This window comes from Anser cygnoides, chromosome 2, assembly GCF_040182565.1.
Source record: "Anser cygnoides isolate HZ-2024a breed goose chromosome 2, Taihu_goose_T2T_genome, whole genome shotgun sequence".
NCBI lineage: Eukaryota > Metazoa > Chordata > Aves > Anseriformes > Anatidae > Anser > Anser cygnoides.
The window spans coordinates 45,527,270-45,543,927 of NC_089874.1; the positions used below are offsets into that span (position 1 = coordinate 45,527,270).

The window sequence follows — 16,658 nt, forward strand, 5'->3', positions numbered from 1 at the left end:
TACACATTTTGCCAATTGGTTGTGATTATTTGTGTGCTGAAGGAGCGCTGCAATGCACTTGTTGCTCTTAGAAAGCAGCACTATTTCCAGTAGAGGTATTTGAGTCCAATACTCTCTGACCAGGTTCTTTTAGATATTCCATGTGTGGGTGGTGTCTTTTTTTTTTTGGTATTAAATGTACGAATTTGAAGGTATTTGATGTTATATAGGATTTCTGTTTTAGCAGTGATACAAAATACACTGAAAACACAGCACAAGTGGAAGTTACAGTTAGCAATTGCAATACGCAGTTCAATCACAATACCAATGTGATTGCCCTTCTGGCCTTGTGGTATGCTCACCGTCACCATGTTGGGCCTCCCCAGTCGCCCAGGAGGAATGAATGTGTGTTAAAACCTTCTCAAGCCCATTTCTTTCTTAGAGATTTTTTTTTTGTTAGGTCGGTTGTCATGCTCCTTGTTGGGCTGAGCCACTTATGTCCCCTGTCCCCTGCCACCCCATGCATGCCATGTTGACTCAGGGAGATACTCAAGCTTTTAACAAGCTAAGGTAGAAACGTGCTGCCAGTTGGTTGACTCAACTGTGATATAGTCAGCCGATCCACTCAGCTGATGCAGCTGTTTATCTAAAACAAAGACCACTTTCCTGATACCTCTCTGTTTTTGATAAAGTCGACTTTCTTTGCAAGAGCTGTGGTCAGTCACACCCTACGTTATCTCCTGAGCCTCATGGGCACGTTGCCCTTGCCCACGTCTGCTTCCATTATAGGGGTTGTTGATCAGTCACAGTATTTGAGTATTATTCGTATCTAAATTTAGAGGTTTCTGAGGCCTCATTAGAGAAATTGCTGATTGAGAATACAGGAAAATACTGGTCTTCATGATTTTTTTCATATATGAGGTACAACCAGCTGTATCAGTGCAATCTGCATAGATGAAGCCTCCCTGAATATAACTTCCGATTTTATGCACGTAATTAAAATATAGCTAAATTAGTTTAAGAGACAAGAAGAAGGCATTGCAAATTATATTTACTTCATCAAGGTATACTTGTACTTTGTCTGCATGTATGGTTTCTGAGCTTGATTTACCAATTCTTAATTATTTAATGAATCTGTATCTACCATGCTCAGCTATTTCTACCTGCTTCTTGCATCAGTACAACTGCTGAATTCCTCTGGAGACTTGATTCCTGCTAAGATCTGGAGGAATTTCACAGAGGGAGTTGCATCGTAGTCATGACCACACTTGGTATTGCTTGTTCCAAAGCAGGCTGAGGACACTGAGCATGCTCCTCTGTACCCAGTCTCCCATTCTGGAGTTCTGCTGTATGTATCTGGGGTTTTGATTTTGGGCGTGTAGTTGGTCTTGGACTTACTGTAACTAGTGAGCATGCCTAATGCATTTTTTTTAACCTTTTTTTTTTTCCTGTGTCTTGACATCACTTGGCCATTGTTCTGTGACTGGGACCTCTCTTGAGGTTGTAGGAGCACCTTGCCTTCTAGGAAAATTGAGGAGGCAGACTGAAGAAACATTAGTGAAACATTTTTAGGTCATTGCTAGGAAATGGCTCTGTGGTATCATAGTCGTGATACTGAGCAGTGGCTCATTTAAACTGAGTTTGAAGGCGGGTAATAAGACGGTCAAAGATCTGAATCTCCAAAACCTCTAGGTACCGTGTGCTAATGAGCAGGAGAAGACATTGCATGGATATTTCATACCTGATGGAACTGACAAAAGGTTTCTTTCATTCTGGGTGGTATGTTTTTCCTTAAAGACATGTTTCACCGCCAGGAGTCTTTGCCTAGTGGGAATTGTTTCCAAAGTCTCTGTCCACATGCACAGAGACTCATGCCTCTGGTTGTTCTCTAGCCCTGTGAGCTTTCAGGGGGCCAGACTGCAAAAGAGGTAAGCACTTGTTATTTTATTACGTTATCATGGGCACAGATGTCTACATAAAGCTGCTTCTGTTCCTGACGTTCAGTTCCACTAGGTGATTTAGACCCTGAATTCTGCTCTTTGTCACAGTACTGATCTATTTGTCATCTTCATCCTCTGCACCTGGCTCTGAATTGTACACAACTGGAGAATGTGCTTACTAGAATGTGAGCTTTCCCAACTTTTGGGTATTATATCACTTATAGTTTGATAATATAGAATATTCAGGAAAATGGAAGTTTGTAATTTTCAATCTGATTTGTGTTCAGTGAAACACTTTCTTAATATATTGTTAAACCTTTACTACTTTTTTCAGTGAGAGGGGGGAAAGGTAAATCAAAAATGGAAGCTGGTTAATGAGGCATGGTGGGCAGGGAGGAACAGCGTTGTGTGCTGAAGTGCTGATTCCTTCTGCATCCCAATAAGAATAGCACAAACATTTGACGTAATAACCCAGAAAAGATGATACTGTGGTGTAAAATCGTATGTCCTTTCTGATGCTGGATCCCTGAGATGTTATGGCTTTGGATGGACCTCTGGTCAGGGCATGGCACAGTGCAGAACTTGTCTGCTCTCAGGTCGTTAGTACTCGCATGGGATTTTGCTTGCAATACAAATTCAGCTAACAGCATTCAGGTCTGGAATGTGAATTGAGCTTTGAAGAGTCTGTTGGACAACATGCTGTAATACCTGTATTTTGGTAATAAAGCTGCAGTTTCTGTTCAGGTGCATGTAATATTTCAAGTGGAAAAGACAATACACTATACATGTACCTAAAATTAAATGTGCATTGATTAATTACACACTGATTATGTTTAGCTTGAGTAATTCTACTGTTGATTGGATCCACCATGTAGTGATCACACAGTACCTGTGATAGGGAGGCATACACCTGGATTAGCCAGTGGTGGGTACAATAGCCTTCCAGGCTGGTCACTCCGAAGAAGTCAGAAGGTTCTTGTGATACTTGAATTGGCTTGGAAGGGGTTCGGTTTTACAGAGCTGATGGGATAGATGCAGGCTGAGTGAATGAGCTGTTCAGACGGATAGGAAGACTCAGAAGAAGGTGATAGGTATGGTTCACAGGCAAATGCTGGAGGGTGTGTTGAGCCAGTGCTTCCAGTCATCTTTTTCCATTTCCAGTTGTACTGCAGTGGTTCCCAAGAACCGGTTGTACCAACCTGACGTTTGCCAGAAAGACTTCTCATGGGGTATCCTAAACTGTCCTTTCCAAGAGAAGAGTCCCCAAATCCAGATGCATTCCTTTCTCTTGTGTTTCTGACAGAAATTTTCAAAGAAAGAATCAACATTTCTTTTTAATTACCATAGCTGTGTTTTCTTTGTTTTATAAACATCTTGGTTTTGTTTTTCTTTCATTTTCTCTATTCTGAATAGTTTCACTTTTATATCGCCTCTGTGTTTTGTATTCGTAGGTCAATTAAGTAACTGCGTGTAACATTTGAAGGACTTTGTATTAGCTAATTAGCTAAAGTGTTTTGGTCACAAGATTATCTCAAAATAGATTTTGTTGTGAGAGTGCTCTACAAATTTTCTTAGATTGCTCACAGTTAATGTAGGTCCTGCCATTTGCATTCCCTGAGCATCTAGAGCTGAAATTTCCCTTTTATATTTTTTTAAAAGTATCTCATTGTCAGTGAACCCTGCTGATTGATAATGGACTGTTCCTGCTAAGCTGCTACAACGAGTGATAGAGGTAGGATGTTGGCACTTGGTTATCAGTGATGATAGAAAGAGGGTAGGCAGAATCGTGTAGCCTACAAGGAGGAAGAATTTCTTCGTGCTACTGTTAACTGGTCAGACAAATTACAGGTTTTCCTTTAGAGCAAACAGGAAGGAACTCTGAATTTCCAGTAATGTAAATCTTCCAGATTAACTTGCGTTACTTTTGATAAACATGCTTTAGTCACAGTTCTGTGGTCACAAGATTGATGTGCGTTTCTTGCCATAGAAATGGTGGTGTGTATGTTGGAAGTGCTCCAGGAAAAGTCCCTCCTGCAGCAGCTGCTTTTTTTTGCTAGCTAGTATTCTGCTTCTTTGTTCCCTGGTAGGTTTAGTTGTGAATGGGGAAGGGAAAGCTGTAATCATTGCTCCAAAAACTTCAGCTATATGCTGTCTAACTGATATAAAAGCATAGGCCAGTATCATTTTTTAGCCCCGTTATCTGTATGAAAACTTTGCCTGCAATGGAGTTCTGAAGTGTTTTAAGATACCAACTGCTAGATGTTTGAACATGAATTACATCATAGGATGGGAAGAGATCTTACTGTATGTGGTGGGCTGACCCCTGTAATACTGAAGGCTGTGGTTTTTAGGATAGCTGCTCTTGGATGTGCTAACAGGTGTTGCAGAAGCACAGACCTCCAGCCTGCAGGTCTGGGCCGTAATGCAAAGGACTACCGAGTACTTGCTGACACTGCTAAATAAGAAAGCTTTCCTTTGCAGTAAAGGCAAAAATACTTGTTTGAATATGGTTATTATGTCCCAGCAGATGGCAAGTGCTTTTTCCAACTTCTTTTTTTTGGACTTTAATCTGTCGATGTAACCCACTTCATCAAAGGGAACAGTGATCAGTTTCTTATTGGCTAAGTAATTGAATTTAATTGGTGGCAAAGTGTTGGATATATTGTTATTTTCTGAACTGTAAGTGTAGTTTAATCTACCCAGAGATTGTAGAGTTTTTTGAGAAGTGAGATGAGGGATCCATCCAGAATTGTCTTATCATAAGTAATTTTGCCCTAGAGAAAGGAGCTGGCTATAAAAAGACTCTGAGCCGTTGTTTTTCTAATCCTTTACCAAATTTTCTCTGTAATTTTTTTTTTCATGGCCTAAAGTTTCTACAATGTTCTCCCTAGGAGTGGGAGATGTTTTGAATGCAACACACATTTAAAATCAGAGGCTTTTTGAGCCTGTCACAAAAATGTTGTAAAAATAGGCTTTGTTAGCACAATGCTACTGTGCTGATGAAGGTTTGTTTAGATGAAACCTCTTTATTTTAACATTTTTGTTTAAGGATATTTAACTTTTCAAGATATCCTTGAAGAGCTTGTTACTAGGCATTCTGCCATCCCAGTTGATTGCCTATTACTAGGGAAATGATGAGGTGTGTCCCTTTTTGGAGCTGGTATTTGAGTCTACCAGTCATGTCACTTGCTATAGGGTAAAAAAAAAAAATAGCACTAAAATTTGTAATGGCTGTCAGTTCATTTCTGCCTAGTCTTACTGGGAAAGTGTGGTTGTTCAGAGTTTTGTTGAGTGATCTTTGACAAAATTGTGTGTTTGTGGATTTGTTTTGAAATAGCATTTAGGCTTAATTGTTTCCAGCCCTAAATTCTGGTGATCGGTAACTAGATACTACATCCACGGCATTACTTTCAACAAAAATCAAAAGCTAGTACTTAGGAGGGGAAACTGTAAAGAAAAGAACATGAGTTCTTCAGTGGTGTTGTATCAAAGAGGGGAGATTGTGGCAAAATTCTTGGTAAATGTTTGGTTTAAGGAAGTGTGTGAGCCAAGAAAACTGAAACAGCAGAAAGGTTAAAATCCAAAGGAAATTGACTGTAAACTTTAAAGTATGAAAAGTCACAATCTCCAATGGCAATTTCCTGAGAATTGAATTGTTTAAACTTAATGTTGGTTCATATGTGTAGGCTTAGCAGCCTTAACTGTGTGTGTTCTTAATAGCAGAACAGGGGAGTCCTGTCTTTGTAGCCCCCAGATAGGCACGATACATACTGAAGGTTCTGCAAGGCAGATTTGAATGCAAGTGATTCTCGTGAGCATCAAGTGCTTCATGGACACTGCTCAAAGCAGTGGTACATCTAACCAAAGGCTGCATGTCTGCATGGAAGAATGAGTGGCTGTGATGTTGCATCACTTCCCATGATGAAGTTTTAGAGAGCAGGACATGTATATGCCGAAGAGTGTTTGTTTTCTTTTGACTGAGAGTTGTAATGCCTGTATTCTTCTGAAATGAAATACCTTTTTTTCTGCTGCAGCTATGGCCAGCTTATGTTGCTCTAATGTGGTTCTGCTTTGCAGAGGGATCTGGGTTCTGTGAGAAGCCTTAGGCTGCAGAGCAAATGTTTGCCATGGTGGTACAGAATAATGAAACCTTGCTGTTACAAAGATTTGTTACCATTTGTTGGCTTTCGTGTTTTTGGAAGGCATTGAATTTTAGTGTCTTTGTGCCTCATAAAGAGATCCCTTGTTAGAATAGAATTATACTTCTGATTAATTTTTTTTCTTCTGATGTCAAAAGCAGTTAGTGAGGTTCTTTTAAAGTACTATAAATATGTGTCAAGTGTTGCAAAAGAAAAATCATGATATTTTGAGCCATATCTGAAACATTTTTTTTTGAGTCAGTTTCTTTTCCCAGTTCAAACGTAGAAGGTGTCTGGAAGAGCTATCTTGCTAGATAAATTTTGCAAATATGTATATTAATGCAGTATAATAACGTGTATCACCATCATTTTTAATGAAGACCTACATCAGTGTATATACATAAGATTTCAATAAGTACCTACTACTGAAAGATATTTTGGACAGATTTTGTAACACTAAAAATCTGGCTGCAGGCTTTCCAGTTGTGGTCTTTGCTTAAATGCATCGTTAAAAGGATAGCAAAGAAAAGAGCAAACCAAAACTCTTTCACTGAAATGAAGTATTGCAGTTGGTGTTGAGGTGTGACAGAGCATAGCTGAGCTTTGGTTCTTGGTCCCTTGCTGATGCCCTCCAAGCTGCACAATCCTGCTGGCTTCAGGCTGCGCAAGGCTGGGTGAAGTCCAAGGGATTCCCTCGCTTTGGAGGCCACTGAAGATGCTGTTAAGGTGCAGTTCTTTAGCCTGCCGTGCCCTCCTCCCAAGAGCTCAAACCCACACCGCACATTGCCCTGAGTTTCATCGTAGTCTCTAGACTTGCTTTCTTAGCACTACAGTGAAGGAGCGAGTCTTGTGGTTGACTTTTCCACTAGGAACTACGTGGCGAGCAGAGAGTTTCCAAGGCTTTCTCTTTCAAGAGAAAGCATGTGTGTTCCTACTGTGGTAGGCTTTCACCTTCATTCATTGTTCCCTTGGGCCTCTGCGTTGAAGCCTTTGTGTAATCTTATTTAGGTAAGCAGCTGGAAGAACAAAAATTAAGTTTATCTCAGCTATCATATTTGAGTACAAGAGAAAATGGTGTGTAGTATAGAAAATGAAGATTGTCGTTTTTTTTATGGTATAAAATGCTGTAATCTTGTAACACATTATCATCGTGGAGTATTTCTTTATTATATTTTGTCTCAGCATCCACAGAGGAATTTCAAAACCTTCTATTGTCTTTTATAAATGCATAAAACCGCCAATTCAAATTCTGTGGGAGTGTAATGGGAAAACCATTTCAGTGGTGTGCATGTTTGTATGTTAGGTGTTTTCCAGTTAATGGGGGAGGGGGAGGAGGTAGATGACAAAATCTGAATTATTAATTGTGGGTACAGTAATGGAGTGAGGGTGGTAAAGGAGACAAGGGTGATGGAAAAGTATCACTTTAGCTTCCAATATTTAATAAGCAAGAGTTCTGAAACTTCGGTTTCACTGAATGTCAGTGTTGCTGTCAGTGTCGCTAAAGCACTACTCTGCACTTCACAAAAATTTTAATTTCTGAAAAATTACAGGAAATCATTGCTTTTTACAACATTGACTTGAAGTTCTTGTACTATAGTCAAATTCTATGACTTCTCTGGCATCTGTGCTCTTGCGGTTTTCTTAATATTGTTTTTCCTTTCTTTGTCTACAAGAAAACACAAATAGGCTTGCTTAGAGTAACTTCATTAGTAAGTAGAAAGTAAGGGCAGGAAGTGAAATTTAATCTGAAGTGAGTACTTTCTGATCAGTTGTTGAGCTAAAGGATTGCGAATATATGTAACTGTAAGGATATTTGCCATTGCTTAACACATCATTACAGAAATAGTCCTCTCAGTTGAATGTCCAGTGTTTTGTTTCGTAGTTGCAGGTATGATACGGCATGGAAAAGAAGATGAATCTGCGGATTTTTTTAAAGTGCAAATAGTTATTGAAAACTATCTTTTAATGGCATTAACACTGCATTGATCTGGTATATGTTGTTTGAAATGAAATGTTAGTGCTCCCTTTCCCTTCAAACTTTGGTTTTGTTTCATAGGTTGCACGTCTTCAACAAATCCCTGATGGTGACAATGAGACAATGATTCCTGTACTGTCCTCAAAAAAAGCAAGTGAATTGCCAGTTGATGAAGTTGCAAGCATTTTGCAAGTAAGTTATTTTGCATCTCTTAAGACTGTGCTGATGTTACCAAATGATGTTTGATATCTCATAAGAACAGATCTTGTTACTAAAAGTCCGTGCATTATCAGGCTGTTTGGTATTAACTACTGTTTACTTTTAAAAGCACATTGATTATGAAATTGTTTCTTGAAATGCTCTAATCTCCAGTGTTTTTGAGAAAATTGTTAATTGGAGGGGGGAATGATTCAGCTTGAAAATGTGTAGATTTCTCTGTGTTGGAGATTGGTTTTTGTTAATAAAACTCTCCTTGAGTTTCAGAGGTGAGTTCTTCTTGTAAAACTGTCCTGTTTTTCATAGCTATTGCTTCCATTTCTTGATGGAATTCTTAATGTCTTTAATATATTTTGGCAGCCTCCATTTTAAGAGGAGGAACAGGATTGAGAAAGATACCCATTGACAGATATATGAGCCGTTGAATTTGTGTTAACTTTCTTGATAGATGATCTTTTTTTCATTTTCTGCATGCTTGACTGCTTGAGGAGTACATCATGATAAATGTTGGTCACTGATAACTCAAGAATTTGAAGCTATGGCTGTCATTTAGCTGAGTAACTGAACTCCTAACATAATTCTCAACAGTCTGAACTGTTTGGTTTGCTAAAGAGTTTTCTGCAGGGAAGATTAGCAATCAGAGATGTGAAACAGCATCTGCTTCTGTAATTCTGTGATTTTTTTTTTGTTGTTGTTGAATCTGTTAACTACTGCCAAATTTTATTTTAAAACAGTTCGCTTTTATTGTTGTACAAACACCAGTACCAAGCTTGTATTTCTGATGGCCAAATTTTTATAATCTAAGACACTATTTTGGTGTTGGAATTTATTCTGAAGTCTTATCTTAACAGTGTAATCACTGACTGTGTTATTCTTTGTATATTTCAATAGGCTAATCTTCAGAATGGCTTAAAAAACTGTGAAGTGTGTCATAGACGGGCATTCCATGGATGGAATGAATTTGATATTAGTGAAGATGAACCACTGTGGAAAAAATACATTTCCCAGGTTAAGATTTTTGTCTTTTCTGCTTTTAGGTTTTAATACTTTGTCAGTAATTTTGCTGTCTTTAGCTTTTGTGTACATGAAAGTACTCTGATAAAAGTGGGTAAGCTAAAGTAGAGTGAGTTCTTCTGTAATTTCTATCTAACTTACCTATTGAAAAAGCTTTCATTTAGGTACATCGGTGTTTAGGTTATATGGTTTGTTTGTGAAGGTGTTCATAACTAGCAGAAGGCTACCGTCTGTAACTATCTTAAGGGCTGGGGAGGTAGAATAAACTTCCTTATAAACAAAGACTTGGGCATGAATCACACTCAAGTCAGACACAAATGCTTTTGATTGGTAAATATTTAAATGGAATATGAAGTGTCAATAATTTGGTGGGCAAAAGAAATTCAAGAAAGCAAAAATAATGCCTTTGAAGTGAGGGTGGGGATGGGGTCAGCCTTGAATCTGATGGTAAGCAGAATTGGCAAAAGTCACGTGTAAATTTCTTCCTATCAGCTCGATCTACTATAAATATGAGCCCATGCAGCATCTCGGAATGGTGTGGAAATACCACTCTTTTGCCTGCCTACCTTCTCCCTGGCAAAGACACTTAAAGCAACTTTTCACACAGAGTATTTTTCTAATGAATTTGTTAAACATTTTGGTTAGTATTTCCTGCAGCCTGTCTAAGCAGCAGTACAGTTAAGTTCTAAAGTAAACCCTGAAGTAACGGGTGGTTAATTCTAGAGAAACTGTTTTACTTGGAAGTGGCTGCAAAGATAATTCCATTCTCTGCTGATAGTAGGAGTGGGAACATCATTATATACTAGCTGTCCTCTGGCATTAATACTTCATTTTCCCATCCATCTATAGTGTCAGTTAGATGCGTCAGAAGACTTCCAAAGCATATTATCCAAGCGTGTTTTAGGTAGAATTTATTAAGATATGTATTTGCTTTGAATGTGCTCATCATATGTGCTCTTAGAGTGTCCTTCACTTTTATTTAAGATTCACTTTTTTGTAAGATTTCTCAAAAAGGTGGCAGTTAGCAACTATCTGTCATGTAGAAGAAAAGATCCTTTTTTTCTATCTTGAAAATGTGAATCAGAAAATATAAAAAGTGGTTTCCTACTGTTATGTATTGAATATGGTCCATTCAAGGCCTTTGATACTAAAAAGAATAATTCAAGTAAATTCTGAACCATACAGAGTCAAATTCTGTTTGTGCTGGCAGATTGCAAAAAAATTAATTAAAGAATAATATGTTTTAAAAATAGATGTTCTTTGGGGGGTAGGCAAAAACGTCACTCTGTATAGAGTATTGCTGAATTACTGTTTTGTTTCATTTCAGTTTAAAAATCCCCTTATTATGCTTCTCCTGGCATCTGCGGTCATCAGTGTTCTCATGCATCAGTTTGATGATGCTGTCAGTATCACTGTGGTAAGGAACTAAAATTTTATCTTCTGAGACAATACTTCAGAATGGATGACCACGTTTACTTTCAACATCACATCAATGCTAACGTGGGGTGGTATTATATGATTGTAATTAATGAAGTTCATTTATATGCTATCATTAAATCTGCTGTTAAGTTTGTGAGGGGATTTTGTTTTTCTTGACTGACAGTAGTACATATCAGAATATCAGCTAATATTTACCTGGCTACAACTTACTTATTTGCTGTTTCATTGTGTCTAGGAGTTTGTTCTGAGGAACAATTTTTGATGTCTTCTATCTAATGTTTTAATCTCAAATTATGCTTTAATTTCAAATTGAAACCAACAGAGGCCTTCTGTTAATTTACTTGAAAGATGTAATCTTTTAAAACATGGAAAAAGAAATCTAACCTGAACTCTCTAGAAACAACAGAAAGAAGATAGAAGCTGAAATAACGAATTTTTGTAGAAGTTTGCAGTTAAATAGGGTGTTAAACTAATGAGCAACTGTAGTACTGCTAAACATTTGTCAGGACAAATGACACTGAGGAGAAATTTGTATTCCCTTTGACCTTTTTGGGGTGAAAAGTAAAAATTGTGATTTCTATATGATCAGAGGTAGTTTCTAGCTGTGTTTCTGTCATAGCTGACCTCCACACTCCATGTTGTGAGGAATCGTGTTTCTGTAATTAATTCAAGATAAACAGAGGTTTGCTCCTAACCCCTCTTTCTCTGCAGACACAGTAGAACACACGTGGTTTCTCTAAGAAACAATATGCAATTTGAATTTTAGTGTTAGTTGTGCTCATAGTAGTATAGTCTGTTGTGCTCATAAGTTGGATGTAGGAAAATTATTATATCATTAAATGTATTTAACTGTTGTGGCCAAAAGTTAGATTATTTTTGCCCTTTGGTATTGCCCTTAAATCTATTTCCCTGTACCCTTCAGCAAGGCAGTGTAAGGGAGCAGTAATTTCTGTAGTCTGTGCTCCAGCCTGAGAAGGAATCTTCACCAGCCTCATGAACGTTAGTAGAGGTATCTTGAAATACAGAGAGTAATTGCGGTTCAGTTAAAGTTCATTAATTGTTTATTTCATTTAACTTACAGCTAACCTACCATTTAGTCTCGTAGTTATCAAGGCTTATATTTTCACTGAGTAAATATGTTTTGCTTCTTTTTCAGATGACAGTGCAACTTCTGTGTCTGTATATTTCTGCTGAGAGCCTTAGCAACAAAACTAACTTGCTGCTAAATATCTATGACATATATTTCTTTTGATAGCACTGCTGGCTTGAGCAACTTTTGCCGAGGTTTTTAGTTCAGATGATAAAAAATGTACTGTAGAGCTGCGTGGTGACTTGAACTGGGCTCAGATCTTAAAACAAAACAACAAAAAAACACCCCTACCTTTTCACAGTTGGAAGATACTGGCTTCTTGTTTCAAGCCATTGCACATAGACCCAAAGTGAGACGCTGACATGAGACTAGGATATCAAAGCTGTGACAGGTAGCATGAAAAGAAGGTAGTACTGCCTGCAAAGGAAGCATATATGTAACTCTGGAAGCAATTCCCCATGGAAGGAGGGAGAAATGCATATAATTATTTACTAGAACTCTGCTGAGGCTAATGTTAGTGTCACAAACAAGGCAGACTTGCTGGATTTCTTTGATTTAGTTAACGGTTCTGCAAGAGTTTTTTCTCTTGCAAAATGGTCATATCTTATTTTTTAGTAATTGCAAGGTACACTTTAAAGGCTTAATGGCTGTTGCGCTTCTGAGATAAAATTGTATTTTAAAAAGTGTAACAATTTCAGTAACAAATTTAATTAGTGTAGCAAAACTGGAGACTATTGAGGGGGAAGATGATACTTCAAACAAAATTCACCTTTGTCTCATTCTCTGATAGACCTCATTCATTCACTCGTTTTCACGTTCCATGCTTACAAGCCCAGTGACATTCATGTTGAAGTGTTGTGACCAGAATTGTGTGTGATATGGGGGAAGGCTTATTATTGAGGTCTTAGTGCTTCTCTTGGATTATTCCTAATGAGCAACTTTTTTTTTGCCTTTTTGTTTTGGATCCTGGCTGTTCGGGGTGTAGTCAATGTATTATCTTACTTCATGGGAATCTTGGGCAAAGTTCCCAAGTTTCCTCTGCTTGTCTTCCTTACTGAGATATTTTATGGCTCCAGACCCGTTCCTCAACTTTGTCTCTAGTCTTCAGTTTATTCTTAGTATTCCTGTTATCTGGTCACTTGAATGAAACAAAATCTTTTTAACAACTTTTTAACAGTTACTGTGGCAGTGAACACCATTCATACTTCATTCAGGCAATTTTTTTTGTTCTGGATCTCTCCCCACTGTTGTCTCTTGCTCACCTTTTAGAAATGCAGAGCTTACAATTGCTCGACGTTTTACTTCAAAGTCACTGTCTAGTTATCAATCTTATTTTTAGAAGTATTACCTTATTGAAGTTCTTGGATGACACTAAAACAGATGTAAAGAGATAATGCTATTGTTTTTTGTTGTTTGTCATTAGTAGGCCTGAGGGAAAACTGGTCATTTTGAGCATGAGAGAGTCTGTTTCCAAACCATATTGTTAATATGTAGTAACAACTATGGTTGAGAAAAAGCAAATATGATCACTTACTTTCATGGCCATTTGGAATTCTTTTATCTTATCTGCTTTTGTTTTCTCACAGGCAATACTCATCGTCGTTACAGTTGCCTTTGTTCAGGTAAGACATCTGTTGTCCAAACAAGATTATTGCTTTTATGTATGCTCTTCTATTTAATAAGTAGTTGTCCTGATCTGTTGTGCAGCTGCACAATGCTTGATTAAAGAGCTCTGTGCTTTCATCCAAGTCTTTCCCTTTTCTAAAGTGCATGATTTTTCTTGCTTTAACTACATTGACATTTATGCATTTATATGGGTAATACACTCAGCAATAAAAGACTACTTGTAAAGAAGCATTCAGATTAAACAGTGCTGAAGTACTTTAAAATATTTGATTTCATAGAAAACAGATTTTGAACATAAAGCTTTGGTTGCAATGCTGTACAGAAATTTTACCCCCCCAAAATATATTTTAAATAACATAAGTCATAAAAACGTTATCATCATTCTTTGAATACCCAGCTTTATTCAGTATCTGCTTAAACGAAAATCGCATCCTGTTTGTGCTTTTAATCTTTGTTTATCTTGAAATTTGTTATAAAATCTGTTGAGTTAGAGGTGAGTTGTACTACCGTAGTTCTCCAGGGGCTAAGAGTGTGAACACTGTTTTTGGTACAAACTTGCTAAACTGTAGAACTTGATCCCTGTGTTTAGAAGCATTACTGTAAGTATTACAAAGCCTTGAAGGTATTAAAAGAAAATGCAAAAGATCTCTGCCAGTTTTTCAGTAATAATGCATGCAGGCAAGTTCTTAAATCTGTAAAACTTCCAGTGTTTGGACCGTATTTGCTTTTTAAAGTATATCTAATAAGGAACTGTTGGAGGGCATATCGTAACTGATTCTTTGGAATATTGTAACAACTTTACTAATGGAACACATCCACATCTGCTGAAATCTATCTTTTTATTGTTTAAGTTTTGCCTGTTTTAAAAACATGCACTTCTTTAATTGTTTTATTGTCTCTGCAGGAGTACAGATCAGAAAAATCTCTTGAAGAGCTTAGTAAACTTGTGCCTCCAGAATGCCACTGGTATGGAATTGTATGTCCTCTCTCTCCTAAATTAAGACATGTTAAGTTTAATGTGAAATGAGTAGAAGAAAAAGTTTTTACTGAACTTAATACCTTTATAGCAAGCGTTATGCAGATATAGAACATAATTGATTTTGACTCATTTTAAAGATTGTTGTATTGGCATAAAATATTACTCCACATTTTTGCCCCTTGAACACTCAAATGATATTACTGATGTGTAATTTCTAGAGAAATAAAGAGCAAAATTGAAATTGTATTTTGCTGAAATCAGCAGTGCTGCAACACATAGAAACCAGTAGCACTGCAACGCATAGCCAACACTTTGCTTTTCTAAGACAAAATGCCGGAGAGTACATTCTTATGTACTTTGACATTGTGTTTGTACCTACAGTGTACGAGAAGGTAGAGTGGAACATACACTTGCAAGAGATTTAGTCCCAGGTGATACAGTCTGCTTGTCAGTTGGAGACAGAGTCCCGGCTGATCTACGATTATTTGAGGTATATACCTACTATTGTTTTAATATTTAATAGCTTTTTTTTTGTGCAAGAGAGGGGAAGAGAAGATAGCCACTTAATACTGAACTGCAGTAAATATTACTGTTTGGAACTTGCAACTATTTTGATAGAAACTTTGAAATAATTAAACTCCTAAATGTAATTGTGCATTCTTAATATACGTGGTTTTTGACTGTAAGAAATGAGAAGTATTTTTCCAATTTTATGTATGCAGTCTGTTATTGAAAACTTCAGTTGAATACTTTTTCTGAATGTTAAGTCAAATGGCTGTTTTCAGTCTGAATTGTGGGATGTGTTTCCAGCTGATTTTGTGTCTAATATTTGCATTAATTTTACCAGCTAGTGTCTAAGAAAAATTTGCAGTGCTCTTGGGAAGTTTGTCTGCATCATCTGTTAGCCCTTGCAATATAGTCAGTACTTAATATTTTGCTGAGTAGTTTTTGTTAGTGACTTCAAACACTTTCTTATTCCCTCAACAATTGTATAGTGTCTACATTAGTGTAGAAGTGCTGTTGCAGCAGCATCTACCATCTCATTCGTAAGCTCATAGCATACCATGTTAGCAGCATTCTTGGACCTGTTACAATGGAAAGCAGAAGGGGAATTAAAAGTTTCTAATCTGCTTGTCTACATGACCTTAAAATTTGCATCATCTTTATCTCCACTATTCTTGCAGATATTTGAAAATAAGAGCATGTCATCATAAGCAGTTGCCTCACTCTGGCATTGGAAATCTCTACCACGCAGTGGGGGTTGATATATGCTTATGTGTATATATATATGTGCATATATATATATATATGCATGTGTGTATGATGCATCTATCTTATCTTATCTTGCCTGGCAGAATGTGCATGCTTTCTCCTGGAAACTTCAAGTCCAATCTTCTGTGAAAAGGCTAGCTATGATCACCAGAAAACTCTGATATGTTTAATTTATTCTCCTGTATAAAGAGTGTCTTTTACATCAGAGATATATTGAAATACCTGCTTTCTTTGTTTGTAAGTCCATAATCAGAGACAGTATGAAATGTGACAGTATGAAAAGGTGGAATTCATATTTCTTGTGTTCAGGACTTAAGGCCAAAGAAGTCAATTCTTAAAAGCTGCTAGGCCTAACCTCATGCTTTCCTCTTAGAGAAAGTGGAGGGAGAAGCAAATGCGCTACTTCTGCGGTAATGCCTATTGCTATGCTTCCGTGAAGGTTTGTGTTTGAGATAACCTTTCTTGTGGGATCACAAAAGGTTGTCTTTTCAGATAAAGAACTAGATTTCTTTAGTATGTTCTAATTGATACTGTCTTAGAAACTTACAGAAATGCTAATTAAGTGTTGTTTACTTTCTGAAGTCTTTGTTCTCCATATATTGTTTTCATATATACATATATATATATATATGAGAAGAAATTTCTTTGCTGGACTTGTGGGGCAATCTTGTTTTCTGAAACATTATATAAAGACCTTTTCTGGCCTAAGTTTTGTGCAGGTTAATGAGTCCTCTGTCAAGTTTTCTAGTAATACTCTTTAAATCCAGAATGCTACATTAAGAACTAACATGCCTGTAGCAACTTCAGTTTTGAACAAAGTTCACTTCAGTAGTGGTGACAAGTGTTTCAGAGCTCATGGATAAATCTGAACATCCTGTTTCAGCTTAGAGTGTGAGGAATATGTTGCAAATAAAAAAATTGCTATAGAACTTTCTGGAGCTAATCATTCCTTATGGCTTTGCTTGAAACATTCATTGCAGTTTTTGAT

General features: G+C 37.2%; 1 protein-coding gene across 4 annotated transcripts in view; it reads left to right on the plus strand.

Moving 5' to 3' along the window:
- ATP2C1 (ATPase secretory pathway Ca2+ transporting 1) overlaps positions 1–16,658 on the plus strand; it is a 50,055-nt gene that overhangs the window by 8,285 nt on the left and 25,112 nt on the right. For all 4 annotated transcript variants that reach the window (XM_066991976.1, XM_066991974.1, XM_066991975.1 and 1 more), the window contains 6 exons: positions 8,115–8,225; positions 9,141–9,257; positions 10,591–10,680; positions 13,380–13,415; positions 14,324–14,385; positions 14,780–14,888. In XM_066991976.1, coding sequence (XP_066848077.1) covers positions 8,157–8,225; positions 9,141–9,257; positions 10,591–10,680; positions 13,380–13,415; positions 14,324–14,385; positions 14,780–14,888 — 483 coding nt within the window. In that variant the 5' untranslated portion in view covers positions 8,115–8,156. The remainder of the gene's footprint in view (positions 1–8,114; positions 8,226–9,140; positions 9,258–10,590; positions 10,681–13,379; positions 13,416–14,323; positions 14,386–14,779; positions 14,889–16,658) is intronic.